General features: G+C 44.7%; 2 protein-coding genes across 2 annotated transcripts in view; both read right to left on the bottom strand.

The window, feature by feature from the left end:
• The window catches only part of pcyt2 (phosphate cytidylyltransferase 2, ethanolamine), a 49,526-nt gene that overhangs the window by 10,078 nt on the left and 19,501 nt on the right, over positions 1-19,947 (bottom strand). Inside the window, exons 2-6 of the mRNA XM_080522532.1 lie at positions 17,704-17,792; positions 8,309-8,470; positions 6,569-6,720; positions 3,366-3,407; positions 502-640 (exon numbers count right to left, since the gene is read on the bottom strand). Of these exons, the coding sequence (XP_080378658.1) occupies positions 502-640; positions 3,366-3,407; positions 6,569-6,720; positions 8,309-8,470; positions 17,704-17,792 (584 nt within the window). The remainder of the gene's footprint in view (positions 1-501; positions 641-3,365; positions 3,408-6,568; positions 6,721-8,308; positions 8,471-17,703; positions 17,793-19,947) is intronic.
• Positions 14,826-15,857, bottom strand: LOC308151431 (putative nuclease HARBI1; the record flags this gene model as incomplete). Its single annotated transcript, XM_080524298.1, has 1 exon — positions 14,826-15,857. The coding sequence occupies one exon, from the start codon at positions 15,855-15,857 to the stop codon at positions 14,826-14,828; it is 1,032 nt and encodes a 343-aa protein (XP_080380424.1).

Below are 19,947 nucleotides of genomic sequence, written 5' to 3'. Positions count from 1 at the left end.
ACCAGGGGAGGCTGGTGGAAGTAGAAGTCGGAGGATGAATTCATGATAACGCATGGAATGGAATGATGGAATAATGAGCCCGTCCTCCGATTTCTACCTAACCCCTCCCTCCCTCCCTCCCTCCCTAGAGGACAGTAGGACAGCCCCTCCCTCCCTAGGGGACAGTAGGACAGCCCCTCCCTCCCTCGGGGACAGTAGGACAGCCCCTCCCTCCCTAGGGGACAGTAGGACAGCCCCTCCCTCCCTCCCTAGGGGACAGTAGGACAGCCCCCCCCTCCCTCCCTCCCTCCCTAGGGGACAGTAGAACAGCCCCTCCCTCCCTAGAGGACAGTAGGACAGCCCCTCCCTCCCTAGGGGACAGTAGGACAGCCCCTCCCTCCCTCCCTAGGGGACAGTAGGACAGCCCCTCCCTCCCTAGGGGACAGTAGGACAGCCCCTCCCTCCCTCCCTAGGGGACAGTAGGACAGCCCCTCCCTCCCTCCCTAGGGGACAGTAGGATACGGAAGAGGTCGAAGGCTCCGGCCACGTAGACGATGGTGTCCCCAGGCTGAGGCTCCTTCCCCGAGGCAAACTGGATGATCTTCTGGGACGTCTGGAGGAACTGGGACACGCCGGTCCAGGGACTGTGGCCTTTAGGACCCTGGGCAGAACACATGGGGAGAGAGGCGGGTTCAGTCAAGCTACTTCATGCCTAGTAAGACCCCCTTTCCCTCTTTGAGATTCAAAAGACAAAATTAAAACATTTCAGGACTTCAAATGGAAACACGGCCGAATCATTTTCAATGTTTTGATTTGGCCAGCAAAAGTGTTTTAATGATATTTCTCGCCATCACACAACCAACCAACAAGGTATAGAAACAAAAAGAAGAACAGAAGTTAGAGAGAACAGAAATGGAGAAGGGAAAGGAGGGGCTGAGCAGGTTTGGCAGGGGACCTCGTGTGGAGAGGAAGACTAGTGATCCCAGAGACAGGATGTGTCCCTGTGCTCCTCCTGTATGACCTGAACTGTGTTGTTCACTTTCCCTCATGGATTTAAAAGAGTTGGATTGAAAGCACTGGTTTGGTGAAACCAACCTAACGCTTTTCAATCAATTTAGAGGAGAGCACAAGTGTGCACACTTTGGGGAAAAGGGAAAATAATTTAGCATTTCATGGAGCAACGACAACTCTGTCAATTTGGCAAATTTTTGGCCGCTACCTAGCTGTGTTGCTCATTCCACGAATGCACGATCCTTACAAGTTGTACCTCCTTGTAAAGGTGACTAATCAGGCTTTCCAACGATATAAAATACAATACCAATTGGTATTAATAAGGGGGAGGAATAATTGACCGGAATAACGTTTCCAAACTTTTTTGGAGGAGTTTAGTATCATTACGAACGAAAAGGATTTTTAGCACTTTGTATTTATTTATTTGATGTACATTTCTCAGCACTGCTGGTGGAAAGTGTTGGAGCAGGTTTGCAGAGAGGACAGTGGAAAGTGTTGGAGCAGGTTTGCAGAGAGGACAGTGGAAAGTGTTGGAGCAGGTTTGCAGAGAGGACAGTGGAAAGTGTTGGAGCAGGTTTGCAGAGAGGACAGTGTTGGAGCAGGTTTGCAGAGAGGACAGTGGAAAGTGTTGGAGCAGGTTTGCAGAGAGGACAGTGGAAAGTGTTGGAGCAGGTTTGCAGAGAGGACAGTGGAAAGTGTTGGAGCAGGTTTGCAGAGAGGACAGTGGAAAGTGTTGGAGCAGGTTTGCAGAGAGGACAGTGGAAAGTGTTGGAGCAGGTTTGCAGAGAGGACAGTGGAAAGTGTTGGAGCAGGTTTGCAGAGAGGACAGTGGAAAGTGTTGGAGCAGGTTTGCAGAGAGGAAAGTGTTGGAGCAGGTTTGCAGAGAGGACAGGAGGAAAGTGTTGGAGCAGGTTTGCAGAGAGGACAGTGGAAAGTGTTGGAGCAGGTTTGCAGAGAGGACAGTGTTGGAGCAGGTTTGCAGAGAGGACAGTGGAAAGTGTTGGAGCAGGTTTGCAGAGAGGACAGTGGAAAGTGTTGGAGCAGGTTTGCAGAGAGGACAGTGGAAAGTGTTGGAGCAGGTTTGCAGAGAGGACAGGAGGAAAGTGTTGGAGCAGGTTTGCAGAGAGGACAGTGGAAAGTGTTGGAGCAGGTTTGCAGAGAGGACAGTGGAAAGTGTTGGAGCAGGTTTGCAGAGAGGACAGTGGAAAGTGTTGGAGCAGGTTTGCAGAGAGGAAAGTGTTGGAGCAGGTTTGCAGAGAGGACAGTGGAAAGTGTTGGAGCAGGTTTGCAGAGAGGACAGGGCTTCATCATTTGAAATTAGCGGCTCAGTCAAAGCCCTACAACAATGTGATTTGGAATCCCACGGTTTAACCGAAAATCACCATTTCACGGTATAACATTTTCAAAACCGCCCAAGCCTACCCCAGGTCAGTAAAAATGTGGTCTAACGTCCAAAATGTCACACTTTCCAACATTCTGAACATTTCACCCATAGACTTATTATCACTAGACAAAGCTAGGATAATGCTAGGATAATAATGGGCTGTCCTATGTTAGGTATGATGGTAAAAGTATAACATATTAAAGATATACTTTTACGATCATACCTAACATATTAAAGATATACTTTTACGATCATACCTAACATATTAAAGATATACTTTTACCATCATACCTAACATGTTAAAGATATACTTTTACCATCATACCTAACATATTAAAGATATACTTTTACCATCATACCTAACATATTAAAGATATACCTTTTACCATCATACCTAACATATTAAAGATATACTTTTACCATCATACCTAACATATTAAAGATATACTTTTACCATCATACCTAACATATTAAAGATATACCTTTTACCATCATACCTAACATATTAAAGATATACAGGACAACACCCCTGATACACAAGACTGAAACAATGTATCTGTCAATAAGATCCACCTTTTTCTACAGCAACATCCGCATATTTCTTAGTTACATGACCTTGAAACTAGTATTTTGTTTGGAAACGTACATGGCAACTAGTGATGGTTAAATGAGCCAACCAGCTGAGCCCCTCACATTCCACATGAAATAAGAAGGGTGCTTCACAGTTTAACATTGAACATTTTTAAACGTTTTGGCAGCTTGTTTTGCCTCACTGTATATCTTCTTTATTTTTTCCCATCAGAAGGCTGTGGTTGATCCAGTGGACTTCCACCACGTTAGTCCTCACTGAGAACGTTTTGCTTGCTGCTCCAAGGCAGTAGGTGGCCAATGAGCCACACACACTCACACACAAGTTGCAGATTAAAAGCCCACAGCAAAGTCAAGTAACTCTAAGCAACACAAACACTTAAATATGCGCAGATATATTTACCTTTCCAAAGTTGTCTGTGTGTTGCTGGTAATCTGAATTGTCCTGTAAAAACGGAGACAAAAAAAGGTGTAGTAGTCCGGGTAATATGTGAAAAAATAGTTCACTTTTTCATAAAAGCACAAAACTTGTACAGTTTGGGGAACAAATGATGTCTACCCATGTTTTGAAGGTCAAGGATTACAATGATACCATACACAACATCATAAAATGTTCTGGTGAATAGTTAGTGGTGAAATCAGTGACGTTGTGAGAATGATTGTTGTGAGAATGATTAAAATGAAATCGCAGTATCTGAGAATATGCATATTCAATTTTCATAATAAATTTATTTCATATAATAATTTATTTACTATAGTTCTCTAGGTCCGAATTGTCTATTAGGCTATGAATGTAGATATTTCAGTTGTTGCACCTTACTTGGAAAGTGTTGACAGAGTGGATGTGGTGTGGGACTGCTATGAAGCAAACAGCTTAAAGTCCCAGACAAGACAGAAGCGAGGAACGGGCACAAGAACAAGAGTGGATGGAAAAAACAAGATACCAACCAACTGGAAAGGCTTCCTGAGAGTGGATGAAAACAAAACAGAACTGTTTCACTTCCTGGCCAGGAACCTTGTGGAAATGTCAACGACCAAACAAGTTGTTTCCAGGTACGGACCCAATGCTCTGTCAACTCACCCACTACTAGACACACATCATCTTTCCCCTTGCACACATGAGGAGGCAGATACAAAGATGCTACTCCATGTGGCGGATGCTACAAGAAAGGGGTATAGAAAGATCATCCTGCGCACTGTGGACACAGTTGTGTTGTGGTCCTAGCCATTGCACACGTGTCTGAGCTGGACATTGAGGAGCTGTGGGTGGCGTTTGGGACTAGTAAGAACTTCAGGTACATACCCATCCATGAGATCAAATCAAAGGCTCTTCCTGTGTTCCATGTTTTTACTAGCTGTGACAGTGTGTGCATTTGCAACCAGGGGCAAGAAGGCAGCATGGGAAACCAGGAATGCCTATGACATGGCAACAGAGGCCTTCATGGCTCTGTCACAGGCTCCAAACAGCATACCGGAGAAAGTTATGTCTACTGTGGAGCGTTTCACAATTCTTCTCAATTTGCCTACAGAGCTAACAGGTCCACGGAGGATGCCATCGCCACAACTCTCCACTCTACCCTGTCCCACCTGGAGAGAGGGGGGGGGCTACGCACGGCTGCTCTTCGTGGACTTCAGCTCGGCATTTAACACCATCCTACCCGACAGATTGGTGCCCAAACTCCTAGACCTCGGACTAGACCACCTCCTCTGCCGGTGGTCCAAGGACTTCCTGTCTGACTGCCCCCAGAGGGTCAAGATAGGCCCCCACACCTCCACAGCCATCAGCCTCAGCACCGGATCCCCCAGGGCTGCGTGCTGAGTCCCCTATTCTATTCCATCTACACCCACGACTTCATCGGCGTCCACCCCAGCAACGCCATCATCAAGTTTGCTGACGACACCACCGTGGTGGGCTGCATCTCCGAAGGTGACGAGGCCGCGTACCACAACGAGGTGGAGCAGCTGTCAGTCCTGTGTAAAACCAACAACCTGCAGCTGAACAAGCTAAAGACCCAGGAGATGATTGGCGACTACAGGAGGAAGAATACCGTCATACAGCCCCTGTACATCGATGGTCTCAGTCTTCAGATTCCTGGGCGTCCACCTGGAGGATGACCTGACCTGGAGAACCAACACCATGGCGATCGTCAAGAAGGCACAGCAGAGACTCTACTTCCTGAGAATACTCAGAAACTACCACCTCAGACAAGACCTGCTTGTGTCCTTCTACCGCTGCTCCGTGGAAAGCATCCTCATGTACTGCATCTGCGTGTGGTTCCTCAGCTGCACAGCCACAGAGAGGAAAGCGCTCCAGAGGGTCGTCAACTCGGCCCAGAAGATCATCGGATGCCCTCTCCCCTCCCTGGAAGAACTGTACAACTCCCGATGTCTCAACAAGGCAGTCAAAATCCTCAAGGACCCACACCACCCTGGCTACAAACACTTCATACGGCTGCGCTCAGGCAGGCGCTTCAGTATCATACCTCATGTCTATTTATGTCTCATTCTTGTTTTTTATTATCTTAGGACTGTGTTTGATTGTTAGAACCTAGGGCTTGCATTAACATTTTGTTGCACCTGTTACAATGACAATAAAGATCATTCATTCATTCACTCTATAATCGCACCAGCAGCCAACTCAACATCGATGAAGCCCGTCTTGAGTTATTCACCAAGAAAGGAAGGGGAAAAGAGTAGTGTACCAAGGACGACATGGTTGGGGACAAGCTCTTGTGGTTGCACCTAAGATGCCATCACCAACAGACTGGGGTTGGATGGATCCAAGTGACTGGAAACCTTTGTGGTCAACTCTTCCACAGGCAAGCCAGTCCATCCTTGAACTTTTGAGTTGTGGCTGCAAGAAAGGCTGCCGGGGGCATTGCAAGTGCAGAAAAGCCTCCTTAAAGTGCACTGCTCTGTGTCAGTGTGGAGGAGACTGTGGAGACAGTGAAGAATAGGTGTCAGGGTAGTGTGTGGTGGCACCTTTGTTTTTATTAAACTTCCTTAAACTTGTTCCCTTGTCCCAATGTATCTGCTTCGGTGATCCCTGGCACATTATGAGGTCTGAGGTCACCACTTAACTATTCACCAGAACACTTTATGATGTTGTATATGGTATCATTGTAATCCTTGACCTTCAAAACATGAGGAAAGACATCATTTGTTCAGTGTTATCATGTTTGGTTAAGGAGATATGAAGCAAAATACATTATTCGGCTATGGCGGAAAGGAAAATGGCCGCCATGGCCACCTGAACACTTTATGATGTTGTATATGGTATCATTGTAATCCTTGACCTTCAAAACATAGGGGTAGACAACATCTGTTCGGTGTTATCATGTTTGGTTCAGGAGATATGAAGCAAAATACACAATTCGGCTATGGCGGAAAGGAAGATGGCCGCCACGGCCACTAGGAGGAGTTTTTTCGAGGGCTCCACGTCTGAAAATGTTCAGGACAACAAACTGTACAAGTGTACCAAGTTTCGTGCTTTTATGAAAAATGGCTGGTGTGTTTTTGATCCAGACTGTCCACCACCAGCACAGCAGGCAGAGAGGGACTCACCATGTCGCTGTGGTGGGTCACAGCAGGCAGAAAGGGACTCACCATGTTGCTGTGGTGGGTCTTGGTCATCAGCAGCATGCGGCCCACCAGGTCCGTGGTGGAGACCCCCTGGGTGCGTTTACACTCCCGGTAACGCTGCTCCCGCTTCACCTCCGCGTACGTGTCCTTACCGTCCACCGTCAGGGTGATGTCATCTAAACAACAACACCATCATCATCACCAACCCCTCTGACATCATCACCATCACCCCTCTGACATCATCACCAACACCTCTGACATCATCACCAACCCCTCTGACATCATCACCAACCCCTCTGACGTCATCACCAACCCCTCTGACATCATCACCATCACCCCTCTGACATCATCACCATCACTCCTCTGACATCATCATCCACCCTCTGACATCATCACCAACCCCACTGACATCATCACCAACCCCTCTGACATCATCACCAACCCCTCTGACGTCATCACCAACCCCTCTGACATCATCACCATCACCCCTCTGACATCATCACCAACCCCTCTGACATCATCACCATCACCCCTCTGACATCATCATCCACCCTCTGACACCATCACCAACCCCACTGACATCATCACCAACCCCTCTGACATCATCACTAACCCTCTGACATCATCACCAACCCCTCTGACATCATCACCATCACCCCTCTGACATCATCACTAACCCTCTGACATCATCACTAACCCTCTGACATCATCACCAACCCTCTGACATCATCATCAACCCTCTGACATCATCAATCCTCTGACATCACTAACCCTCTGACATTATCACTAACCCTCTGACATCACTAACCCTCTGACATCATCACTAACCCTCTGACATCATCATCAACCCTCTGACATCATCATCACCGCTCTGACATCATCAACCCACCTCAAAACCTACCTGTACAACCTTCCCTACCCCTAACCATCTCCCCTAACCCTCCCCCCCTGGACATTGCTGTGTTAATTGTTCCCTGTGCCTGTTGGTTAACTCTGTGTTCTATGTGTTCATCTGTGTTATCTGTTGCTTGTTGTTTCTGTGTTTTCTGTTTTTCCCATATTGTCAGCGTCTTTGAGCCCCGGAAAAGCGCTATATAAATACAATGAATTATTATTATTATTATTAACATCATCCACCCTCTGACATCATCATCCACCCTTTGACATCATCACCAGTACAGTGTACATCTGGACGTGTGTTTAACGATCACTAAATACTTGTAATTTGTGGATTGGATTCCCTATTCTCGTTTGCCGGAGGCTACCGGTAAGGGAGACTTGACTTGTAAACATACTTTCGTTTTAGGATGTGTTCAAAAGCAAGAACTGTGTGATCTAGTTATGTGTAGTTACGTGTTTTTAGCATGTCGATGTTCTCCCAGCATGTTGTGATGTTATTGAAATACAGTTTAGACCTTCGTAGCGATGTGTTGTTAGCCACTAGCTGTTAGCAGCGTTCGCAGCTGTGGCTGCGTTTAGAGTGTTCTGGCCCCTCCCCTAGAACGCCCCTGGCCCCTCCCCTAGAACACCCCTGGCCCCTCCCCTAGAACACCCCTGGCCCCTCCCCTAGAACGCCCCTGGCCCCTACCCTAGAACGCCCCTGGCCCCTCCCCTAGAACGCCCCTGGCCCCTCCCCTAGAACGCCCCTGGCCCCTCCCCTAGAACGCCCCTGGCCCCTCCCCTAGAACGCCCCTGGCCCCTCCTAAATGTGTTCTCGTTTGCATTATCACAATCCCCCTCCCGTGCAGCAGGTGGCGCTCTAACCTCCGTGCACGCAGAAGTCACTGTTGTACTTGTCCAGGGTCTCCAGAGTGGTGACGTACGGCGCCCCCTCCACGATCTCGTCCACCCACTTGATGGCCCGCACCATCTTGTACCGCTCGGCCTGCTTGAAGACAGGAGGACCCTTGTGCTTCGAGATCTCTCCTAGAGAGGGATGGAGGAGGGGGGGGGGGGGAGAGCAAGAGGTCAGGGACGGAGAGGGAAATTGGAGGTGAGAGGGAGGGATGAAGGGGAGGAGAGGTCAGAGAAGAGGGGAGAAGGAACAGAGGGTTGAAGAGGGAGTGATGAAATTATAATGACATACTGGCAACAACAAGTTGTGTGCATGTGTGTGATTCCACCCATTGGCCGATAAGGATGAAAATGCCTGTGTGTGTGTGTGTGATTTGAGAAAAGAGTATGTGAAACAGAAAAGTAGCCAGCGAGAGAGAAGGGAAGTGTATGTGTGTCAGTGGCGTGTCCAGGGAGTGGCCTAGGGTGGCACGTGCTACCCCTGAAATCTGATTGGCCACCACAGGTGCCACCCCCCTGATTGATTGGCACACAGCTGACATGATGTATGTAGTTTGATGTAAAGAGCTCTCCCAACTGCAACGCAAAAAGCACATACAAAATATTTTTAAAAGTACAATAAAGCTTTATTTCTTTTAACAAAGTGTGGTGTGCATCTCCAGCAGTGCGACATCTGTAAACATCCTATCTGTAGACTCTCCGCTCACTGGCGCTCAGGGTTGCCAGATGGGATTGACAATTTAGAGCCTAACCAGTCTAAAAACCGTTAAATCCACAAAAAAACAGCCCATCTGGCAACCCTGTCTCCGCTGCTTCAAACTCTTCCACTTGTTGCACAAAACGAACCAGGGTTTGTCAAATCCTTTGTTGGGCATCTCGTTTCTTAAGTCCTGGTATATTGTGGCATTTCTTTGCTGTTTGCCATCTAAGACATGTTTACCAGACATGTTTTCATCACGCGTAAGGGAATACCCAGGGAGACGCAGACAGCAGAAACAGCTGAGGCACGTGAGTTGAAATTCGCTACGTCAGAGTTTATTCCAATGACCTTTTTCCATAAAACTTGATGCGAGTCAGAGGTGATTCGCATAAGGCAAAAACCACCTCAAGCAAGCGTATCGACTTCGTGCGACTGCGAATTAGAGGTGATTCGCATCGCGTTTATGTGTTACAAACGTAAAGTAGCCTACATATCTGACTGTCCGTCTCTTGTTGGGGCTGTTGTTGGCCACACCATTTATTTCACATTTCACCTGAAGCTTCATGAGTGATGTAAACAATGACACAGGCAGAGACATGTGTGTGTAGCTTGAACCTTTGGATGATGCTGGTACGAATACACTATGTGACATACATGTTTAAGAATGATTGTTTTTACTTGTACCTGTACAGTGTTTTGAACACTGGCCTCAAAGGTGATGTTACATTTTTTGTTTTGTTTTGTGTTACAATTGGAGTGCCTGCATGTTATAGTGTTAAAACTAAATGAGCTGGTTTGTTTAAAGAATAAATATGGGAGTTTAATATTACATTTGTATGGTGCCACTCTGTTGTGTTGTGATTGGTAGCACTGGGACTTTTAACACTAGGGCAGCCATGAGGTGTCATTTGATCTCAGTGAGTACAAAACAATTTCTACCTTTGCACTCGAACAAATTTCAGGACCCACCTTTCATGACTTTTCCTAGATATGTGCGTTCTACCACCCAGCATCTTTACATTTTCAAAATCGAGTTAGTATAAAGCGATTTTGCAGTATTTCTGTGTGTTTCTGTGTATTTGCCTAGGTATTCGGCTGCCATCTTTTTCTCCAAGCCTGCAATTCTCTTTTATATCAGCAGAGGTCGCAAGGGGACACACACTGTGCTCAATCTTCAGGCTTCAGTGCTGAATTAGATACAGTGGATAAGACTGATATTTGTAACATTTGGGGCCGGTTTCGGAGACAGGGCTTAAATTAAGACAGGAGTAGGCCTAAGTCAGACTAGTTAATCCTGGCTATTTAAGTGGCTTGCATGGACATGGCTTAAATTTGGCTTAGTTAGTCTGAGACTATGGAGTCCTGGAGTAAGCTTAATGAGAACACCTAGTTCAAGCCTCATTAGACTAAGTGGGAGCACAGGCTGGTCTCCAATTGTGCTCATGAAAACCCGAAATGGAGTATAAAACACCATTGTTGCAGTGAATTTTGAGACAAGACAATGGCAGAGGCAAAGAGAATTCGCTCCAAAAATTATAGTGAGCATGAAAAAACACTACTAAAACAAATTGTATCAAACCATCCAGTCATTGAAAGCAAAATCCATACTGCTGCTATTGAACAGAAGAAAAGAAGTGCTTGGACTGCAATTGGCAATGAATTCAATGCAAATGAAGATGTCACCACAAGAACAGTACAACAACTGCAGGTGAGTTAATCTTCATTATTAGGCACAAAAAGATGTGTTTGTTTCCTGTTGCCTATACCCTGCTTATTTGAATGAATGAATGAATGGACTTTATTGTCATTGCTACAGTACAGGTACCAAACAACGACATTTAGGAGGGGTGGCTCCCCTGGTGTTAGGAAAGGGAAAAAAAAAAGAAACTTTTAGAAAAAAATCACAAGAAGGGAAGGAGCTGGTTTACATAAATAAAGGCTATGTACACAATCCACTGTACTATACTGTACAGATAGTCGACTAGGGTTGTCATTATTGCACAATAGTATTTTTTTCACGTTATTTAAAGTGTCACAGTTTGCAGGCTTGAAATGTACATGTTTGTGCCTCAGCACTACACCTGATTTTTTTCAGTCCAGCAGCTGCCATACAATCCGTCCAGACTGTCCAGGGCCCAGAACTTAGGTCTTTGCTGTGTTCAGGGCCTGGACGGCCCTGTGGTAGAAGCAGTTCTTCAGTCTGTTTGTCTTAGCGGCCAGGGTCCTGAACCTCCTTTCCGAGGGCAGCCTGGTAAAGTGTACGTGCCCAGGGTGGGTCGGGTCCCTGGAGATCTTTGAGGCCTTCCTGAGACAGCGTGTGTTGTACAGCTCTTCCAGAGAGGGGAGGGGGGCGCCGGTGATCTTCTGTGCTGTTCTCACTACTCTCTGTAGCGCATTTCTCTCCGCTGTTGTGCAGCTGGAGAACCAGTTGCAGATGCCGTAGGTGAGGATGCTCTCCACTGCGCCGCGGTAGAAGGCCACCAGTATCTCCTGCTTGTTGTGTTCCTTCCTGAGGCATCTCAGGGTGTATAGCCGCTGTTGTGCCCTCTTGATGGTGCCTTTTGTGTTGTCCTTCCAGGTCAGGTCATCCCACATGTGATGTCCCAGGAATCGGAGGGTTGAGACTCTCTCCACGCTCTCTCCGTCGATGAGCAGGGGCTGGATCTCGGACTTTTTCCTCCTGAAGTCTACGATGAATTCCTGGGTCTTTGACTTGTTCAGCAGCAGGTTGTTAACCTTGCACAGCTTGCTCAGTTGCTCTACCTCATCCCTGTACGCCGCCTCGTCCCCCCCCGAGATACATCCCACTTATACATCCCATTTATGCCCTACCCAAATTATTTCAAGACATTTATGTCAAGTTCAATCTGTTTCTCTCATATCTGGCTCTCATATACTGTAACAATACTCCTGCTGCTTGTAGCATTCACATTGAATGAATATCCTGTTTTAAAACGATAGTAACCTATTTTAAGGGGCCATATGAATGTTAAACATGGTGGTAGAGTAAGATATGTTGCACAAAGGAAGATCCATACCTATGTGAGGGGGAAAGAAATATAAAATAAAATCATTTCTCCACCATGACCTAAATTATCAGGAGACACACTTATTTTTATTATGCCTTATCAGTACCAGTATTTCAGATTTCCCATATTACTATTTTTGTCACATCAAAAAAGAAAACTAATGAATGATATCTGCCTTCATAAGTTCTATGGAAGAACATTAAACTGGGATTAAAAAAAGAGAATGCAGCAAGCAGAAGAGAGCGATTTATTACAGGTGGTGGACCACCAATAAAGGACACATCTGATGAATTGGGTGACTTGCTGTCTGGTATAATAGAGCACCAGCAACCTCTGGATGGTATACCAGACAATGACCATTAACACACAGTGAACATGGAGAACTGAGCACAAATGGTAAATATAGCTCAGGAAGTAAATTGGTTACAGGACCATATTAGTTTATTTGAGTTTGTAACAGTGAAATGGTGATTCTGAAATGGTGAACAGTTAAAATGGTGATTCTCCCTAAACTTCTCTACTTGTTCCAACACGTCCCGATCTTTCTGAGTAAGTCCTTTTTCGTCAACTAGATCAGCTGATATCCTCGTTCCTATGGGCTAATAAACCTCCACGAATTAAGAAAGCTATCCTACAACTTCCCAAGAAATCCGGCGGTTTAGCCTTACCCAACTTCATTCAATATTACTGGTCGTGCAATATCGATAAACTTCGTCATTGGTTCAAAGACAGGGCCGAAACACCTCCCTCATGGGCCCAGATAGAACTACAGTCATCAAAGGTCTCCCTTCAGTCTCTCCTCACGGCACAACTTCCTCTTAAAATCCACAACATCTCCCAAAACCCAGTTGTCACCAATTCGACTAAGATCTGACTACAATTCCGTAAACATTATGGAATGGATAAACCTTCCACCCTGGCCCCAATCTATGAAAATCACTTATTCCCACCCTCCTCTTTTGACCCCACCTTTCGTATTTGGCGTGACAAAGGCTTAGCTTGTGTCAAAGATCTCTACAAGGACGGAATTTTTACAGACTTTGCAGAGCTCTCATCCAGGTTTGAACTGCCCCAATCTCACCTTTTCCGTTTTCTCCAGGTCAGACATTTTATTAAAACTAAATACCCCCACTTCCCCAATCACCCACCCGGGTCCCCGTTCGACTCTTTACTCAGTCCAAAGCCCGCTCAGAAACGCTCCATCTCCATAATGTATGACTCCATTGACTCCCTCAACCCGGCTCCAGCAGCCCACCTGAAACAGACCTGGGAACAGGAAATTGGGGTGCCGATACCTGACGATCAGTGGGAGCAAATCCTTGATCTAGTCCATTCAACCTCTATGTGTGCTAGACACGGCTTATTACAATGCAAGGTCCTCTTCAGAGTACATTACACGAATGCTCGACTGGCAAAAATATATCCAGACACCAGCGACACTTGCAACAGATGCAAACAATCACCTGCTAACCACACCCACATGTTTTGGTCTTGTCCGAAAATGACAGACTTTTGGCGCCAGGTATTTGACACACTCGGGACAGTTTTTGACAGGAAGCTCGATCCTGAACCTCTCACAGCCCTATTTGGAATTGGTATCCCACCGCCTACAACACCCATGTTTTCGCTTACAAAGAGACGCTTCCTTGCCTTTACAACGCTACTGGCAAGAAGACTTATCCTATTTAAATGGAAGCACACCCTCCCCCCTTCACATAATAGCTGGCTCAAAGAGATCCTGAACCACATTAAACTAGAAAAATTTAGATTTTCACTTAGAAAGTACAATACAACCTTTGACATGACTTGGAAGCCTTTCGCCGACCACCTGATTAAGATCACCATTCAACCAGATGATGACTAGATACCCCCCCCCCCCCCTCCTTACCCTCATTGTTCTATTATGATTTTGATTTTATGTTATGGTTTGTTTGGGGTTATGCTTTTGGTTTGTGTTAATCTCATTTCTTTTAGGGATATTACCATTACGTTCTATTTCTTTCTTTTTATCAATGATGAACTGGGGGTGGGAAACATCTAGGGGCATACTAGGCTGTATAGGGGCTGATGGAGGTGGCTCTCCATTTTCTAGGTATTTACTACCGTTTATATATATATATATATATATATATATATACTTATTTTTTTTTTTTTTTCATGTAAACGTTGTCTACATGCCTCTATGCCTGATATGAACCAGCTCACCCGACCATCCCATAAGTAACGTGTAATGTCTAACGTATATGTCTAAAAATCAATAAAAAGAATTAAGAAAGAAAGAAAGAGTTTGTAACAGTGGTCTTTTTTCCAGAGGAAACCAATCAAGAGCCAGTTCACAACGAGCCTGAACCCTCCACATCCGCTAGATGAAGCTGCTACCAACCAACAGAGACCAAAAAAGATAACTATGCATGAAAAGTTAGCCAGAGAATTTTATGAGCATAAAATTGCATATTTAAAAGAAGAACATGAAATGAAAATGAGAATTCTAGAGGTTGAACTGGATATGAAATTGGGACAGAGGGCTATGCTCCAAAAAAGAATTCTGCATACCAGTAGCCATGGTGAATATGAAGAATTGTGAAAAATAAAAATAAATGTATTGTCATTTGGCATGTGAGTGTGAGTGAGTATTAATCATCACAAACTACATTTTAACCAGCCTTGGTTCACTCGTTTAATTTTGCTTTACATTATTGTAATTTTGTACAGAAACAGTATGCAAGCAAAACTATACCATAATGAATACATTCCATATTTAAATGCTGAAGTGCTGCACTGTGAAAGCAGCTCTGTGTGCAAGTCCTCGCTGGTCATTGGCTGCCTCTGCCACGGGCACATCTGCATCATCCTGATCTTCCATTGGCAGATCAGGACAGCCATGCTGCTTCAGGTAGTTGTGCAGCACAGCTGTAGCAATGATCACTTTGCAGCATCTTCTTGGCTTGAAACGAAGCGTATTTCGTAAGCACTGGAATCGACTTTTCCATACTCCAAACATACGCTCGACCATCCCTCTAGTACGGATATGAGCTCTGTTGTACCTTTGCTGCTCAGCTGTTGTGGGATTTAGATGTGGTGTGAATAAATAGTTACTCTGACCATATCCACTATCACCAAGTAGTAGTCCACTATGTTGTCCTCTCTCAAATTGTGCACACAATGAAGAGTTGAGAAAAATCCTTGAATCATGGGTTGCACCTTTCCAACGGGCAACAATGTTTGAAAACTCCAAATTAGGAGTGCATACACCCTGAACATTGATTGAAAACCAGTTCTTACGATTCCTGTATTCCTCTGCATCAGGAGTTGATGGACACTTGATGGGAACATGACATCCGTCTATACAGCCAATCACTCCTGGGAAGTGCCCATATTCATAGAATTGCACTTTATAGTTGGCTTGCCCAGCAGCATCAGGGAACTTGATGTAAAGACTCCTCAGTTCACAAATGGCACTGCAGACTTTGTGAACTATTCTACATACAGTTGGTTCACTGACACCACACAAATCACCAGTTTCAAGATGAAAGATTCCACATGCCAAGAACCTCAAAGTGATCAGAACTTGCAGTTGATTGGACACAGGCCCTCCTCTTTGAGACAGAGAGGAAAGTCTAGGCTCAAGCAAAGTAATTATCTCCAATGCATTTTCCTTGTACATACGAAAGCGGTCTCGAAAAGTTATTTCATCAAACTGATTCAATGGATCACTCCTATCCAGCAGTATTCGTCTGGCTGGCCTTTGTCGTGCATGTTGGTCCTCATTTAGATATTCCAAATAGTCCATGCTCCCAAACAATCCAAGCTCAGTTTCACAAACAGTAGCCTAGCCTACTAAGCGGGAGTTAAACCTGCCTCCTTGGCAGATTAGTTTAAGCTTCAATTCAGTCCAATTTAGTCCTGGAGTAGCTCTAATCCTCAATTTTGCAATCGGCTTTGTTTAATCCAGAACAGGCTTAATCCACAACTATTTTAAGCTACGTCTGTGCAAGTGAATTTCAGTTAAGCCAGCTCAAACAGCATTTTAGTCTGGGACTAGGCTTAAGCCTTGTCTCCGAAACCGGCCCAATGTATTTATATAAAGGCTATATATAGCAATAGTGATACATAAGATATGTATGTACAGACAGTTATGAAAATGATAAACTGTACAGTATGTCTCCCAATCCCTTCAGATTTGTTGGAGCTGAGTTTTTTTTTTCACAGCGGGTTTACCCAAGTTCCATGCAATAGTGATAAGATATTATGATATGTGTAGCCTATGTACAGTTATGAATGATACACTGCACAGTATGTACCTATCAAGTTGTGTGGTGCATGCATAGCTACCGCAGCAAAGTAATTGCAGTAGCCTACATTTGATTATGCCTGTACTCATCAACGAATATTATATAACGAACGGATATTTTATAATATTGTATATAATGTCTTTATTGTACATCACTGTAGACCACGGTGCTAGACCACTGGACCACCTCAGGCCACCAGTAATAACCATAATTGTGGATTACTATTTACAATTAGTAGTCTCCTAATCTCGCTACAGTTTGAGCGAGACTGTAACTACTTTTGTTTCAGCCCATTCTTGCCTATAGACAACTGTACAATCATTCATATTGAGTTTATTCACCCATGTTACGTACGGTGTTGGTGTTCTGTGTCTGTTCCACAGCTCCTCGCACCACTAGGGGGTCAACATACAGCTCGTGAGCTTTCAGGATATGTTCCAACACACGGTCCAATGATCCCTCCTCATTCGTTCTGTGCAGTCCTAGGCGATCCCTTATATACCCGATGTTCGTCTCGAAATAGTACGTGCATGGTTCATATAAGCAGGCATGGTGTTTCTGGCTGGGGTGATTAACTTCACAACCATAGCAATTTTTTGCTATTTTTGCTCCAACGATATTCTCCAATATGAGACAAACAGTGGCTTTGATAAGTCTGTAACCCAGAGCTGTCACACTCCTGGAAAACGCCGGAGCCCCCGACAGGTCCACCAGGGTCTCCCACTCGGCTCCTATGTCGAAGTCATCACTCAGGTTGTAGCTCTAAACTCTCTGTAGGAGAGTACAAAACAACCCATTCGATCCACAGGGTTCACTCTCACTGGATACTTCAGTTATAAAATTATCTGGAACCCCACAATCGACGTCCATCGCACACTCGTCGAAAAAAGGCTGAGGGACACTCCTTACAGATCTCTTCTTACAAACACGACTCATTGTTGCTCACTCTTGTTTCTCGATAGATAACTGGCCATGACACAAACTGTTATTTAAGCATCTTGGCCCAGGAGGGGGTTCCCTCTGCTAAACATGATGTCATAAATAGAAGGTACTACCCCATACTGACACCTTCAACAAATGGGCACCAAATGGGCACCAAACAAACCCCTAGAGCAATAACATTTCTCATCTCATTAAGATAAGAGCAAGGGTCATAAAAGATCAAAGGACTTGATTTATGACATGTCATAAAAGATCAATCAAATGTGAGATCAAAGTAAAGGACAGTATACATACTACTCCCATGGATAACTAGGTGCCCCACCTGGGCCACCCCAGTGAAAAAGGTCTGGACACGCCCCTGATGTGTGTGTGTGTGTGCGTGTGTGTGTGTCTAGTACTCACCATCCGTATGCACACCTACGATAAGGTAGTCTCCCATGGCCTTGGCCTGCCTCAGCTGGTTGGAGTGGCCGTAGTGAACCATGTCATAACTGTGGGACAGGGAGACAAGCACAATTCGGTGATGTCATAACCAGGGCTTAAAGTGGGAAAAAATCCTGTGCCTGAAACTTTTTCTTGGGGAAGGGGGTCACAGTTTGAGATATTGGGAGAGCGGGTACAGCTTCTTGTCTCAAGACAGCTTCTTGTCTCAATGTTTAAATGCATTAATACTATTTTATAGTAAATACAAAATATATGTCTCAATGTTAAAATGCATTAATACTGTTTTATACTCAATACAAAATAAAATAATATATTTCGATGTCTTTAAAAGAACATTTTAACATTAATATTTTAACATTTTAACCCTGGTTTACAAATCACTCATTGAATCCATTCTCACCTTCAATAACACATCCTGGTACAACTCCCTCACTGTCAAACACAAAACCAAACTCTCCCGTATAGTCAATCAGGCAAGTAAAATCATCGGCTCACCTCAAACTCCCCTGTCTGAAATCTACAACCGGTCACTAATCAGAAAAGCCACACAAATCACACAGGACCCCTCTCACCCCCTCCACCAATCATTTCAGCCACTTCCATCAGGCCGCCGTTATAGAACTCCACTGGCCCGGAAAAACACATATAAAAAATCATTCATTCCCACTGCAACCACCGCCCTGAACATTTTAAAATAGGAAGCACACTGTTTTTCTTTTAAACCACAACATTTTAACATTTTAGCTTTTTAAATCATAATACTGTTTTTCTTACTATTATTTTTAAATGACTAGACTTTTTATATAGGCACTACATAAACACTGTTATATCTGTTTTTATTGTATGTATGTGACCTATGTGTGTTTTTAATGTGGATAACGTATTCATGAACTGCACAAAGCCTGTCAAAGGAGAATTTCTGTCACTCTGTGACAGACAATAAAGCAATCTTGAATCTTGAATCTTGAACAAACTGATTAAATCACTTAAGGCCAAACTTATTGCATCACTTATTAAGCCACTATCACTATAACTGTAGGAGCCAGATATGGTCCTGTGATACATGTTGTAATTCACTGTGTGGGCATGGGGTGGCGCTGTCACAATACCTGAGGCAGGTGTATATAAGGTAGCACATTTGTTGTTGTCGTCAGGTGTTGACCCCGGAAGGGCAAATAGGTTTGACCGCAAGGGCGCTAAGTTTGTTATTGTTATTGTTTGTACCAGTGAGTAAGGCATTGATGGCACATAGTAACACAATAAATGTTTATTATTCAGCAAACCAACGACTACGGATCTTATATAACCAACAGCAACACATCAAACTAGGACGCATGGCGCGTCAACCGGACAATCCGTCGGGTTAGCATCTCAGTAGCAAGTAGTAGTTGGAAACGTGTTTGGATAAGTGTACAGCAACAGGAGCGACGGTTCTAAAGCCAGCTGTTTGGAGCATCGAACCACGAGACCACCACAACGGCGCCCACCGCACGGTATGAGTAGCGCTACGTTGTTTAATGGCCATTTAATGTGTGCACACCGGTATTAAATCCAATGCATTGGTGACTGAAGCGAAGGGGACAATTATAGACGTTGCGTTGACTGTTGCGTGCTGCGAACTGTTTTGACTGACTACCGATCATTCGTCATGGAGATGCGTGACGTGGAATTGGACACTAATGGTGATGAGACACTATCTGGTAAACGTGTGGTTAAGCTTACTGCTAAAGCGTTTGCGTTGAAGTTGGACTTGTTGCAAACGAGCAGAAAAGCTAAACTAAGCAAAGCTACCAGCATTAGATGTGATTTACAAGGGTTGGTGTGTACTGATGATAAAACACAGGTACAGAATACTCTGATTGAATTGATAAAGGTGTGTGATGAAGCAAAAAACATGCATGAAAGTATACTTGATTTGTTGCCATGTGATGAAAAAGAAAAACATGAAACATGGTTTAAGGCAAAAATGTTGTTCAACAATGAATGTATTACAAATACAAAAATGTGGGTTTTATCATGCAAAGAAGGTTCTGTGCAGATGGGCAAAAATGTTTATGAGGGGGATGGTATTCATCCACATGACAGTGCTTCCAATGTTAGCTACCACCCAAGTCGTGGGAGTGGTAAAAGTGGTAGATCAAGCACTATATCCACTGCACAGGTAAAAGCGGAGGCGCTAGGGCTGCACTTATCGCTCGTACT

The sequence above is a fragment of the Nansenia antarctica genome (genome assembly GCF_963989245.1).
Source record: "Nansenia antarctica genome assembly, chromosome: 2".
NCBI classification, from domain to species: Eukaryota; Metazoa; Chordata; class Actinopteri; order Argentiniformes; family Microstomatidae; genus Nansenia; species Nansenia antarctica.
The sequence above is the reverse complement of the archived record's forward strand: the minus strand, read 5'-3'. Positions and strand labels throughout refer to the sequence as shown.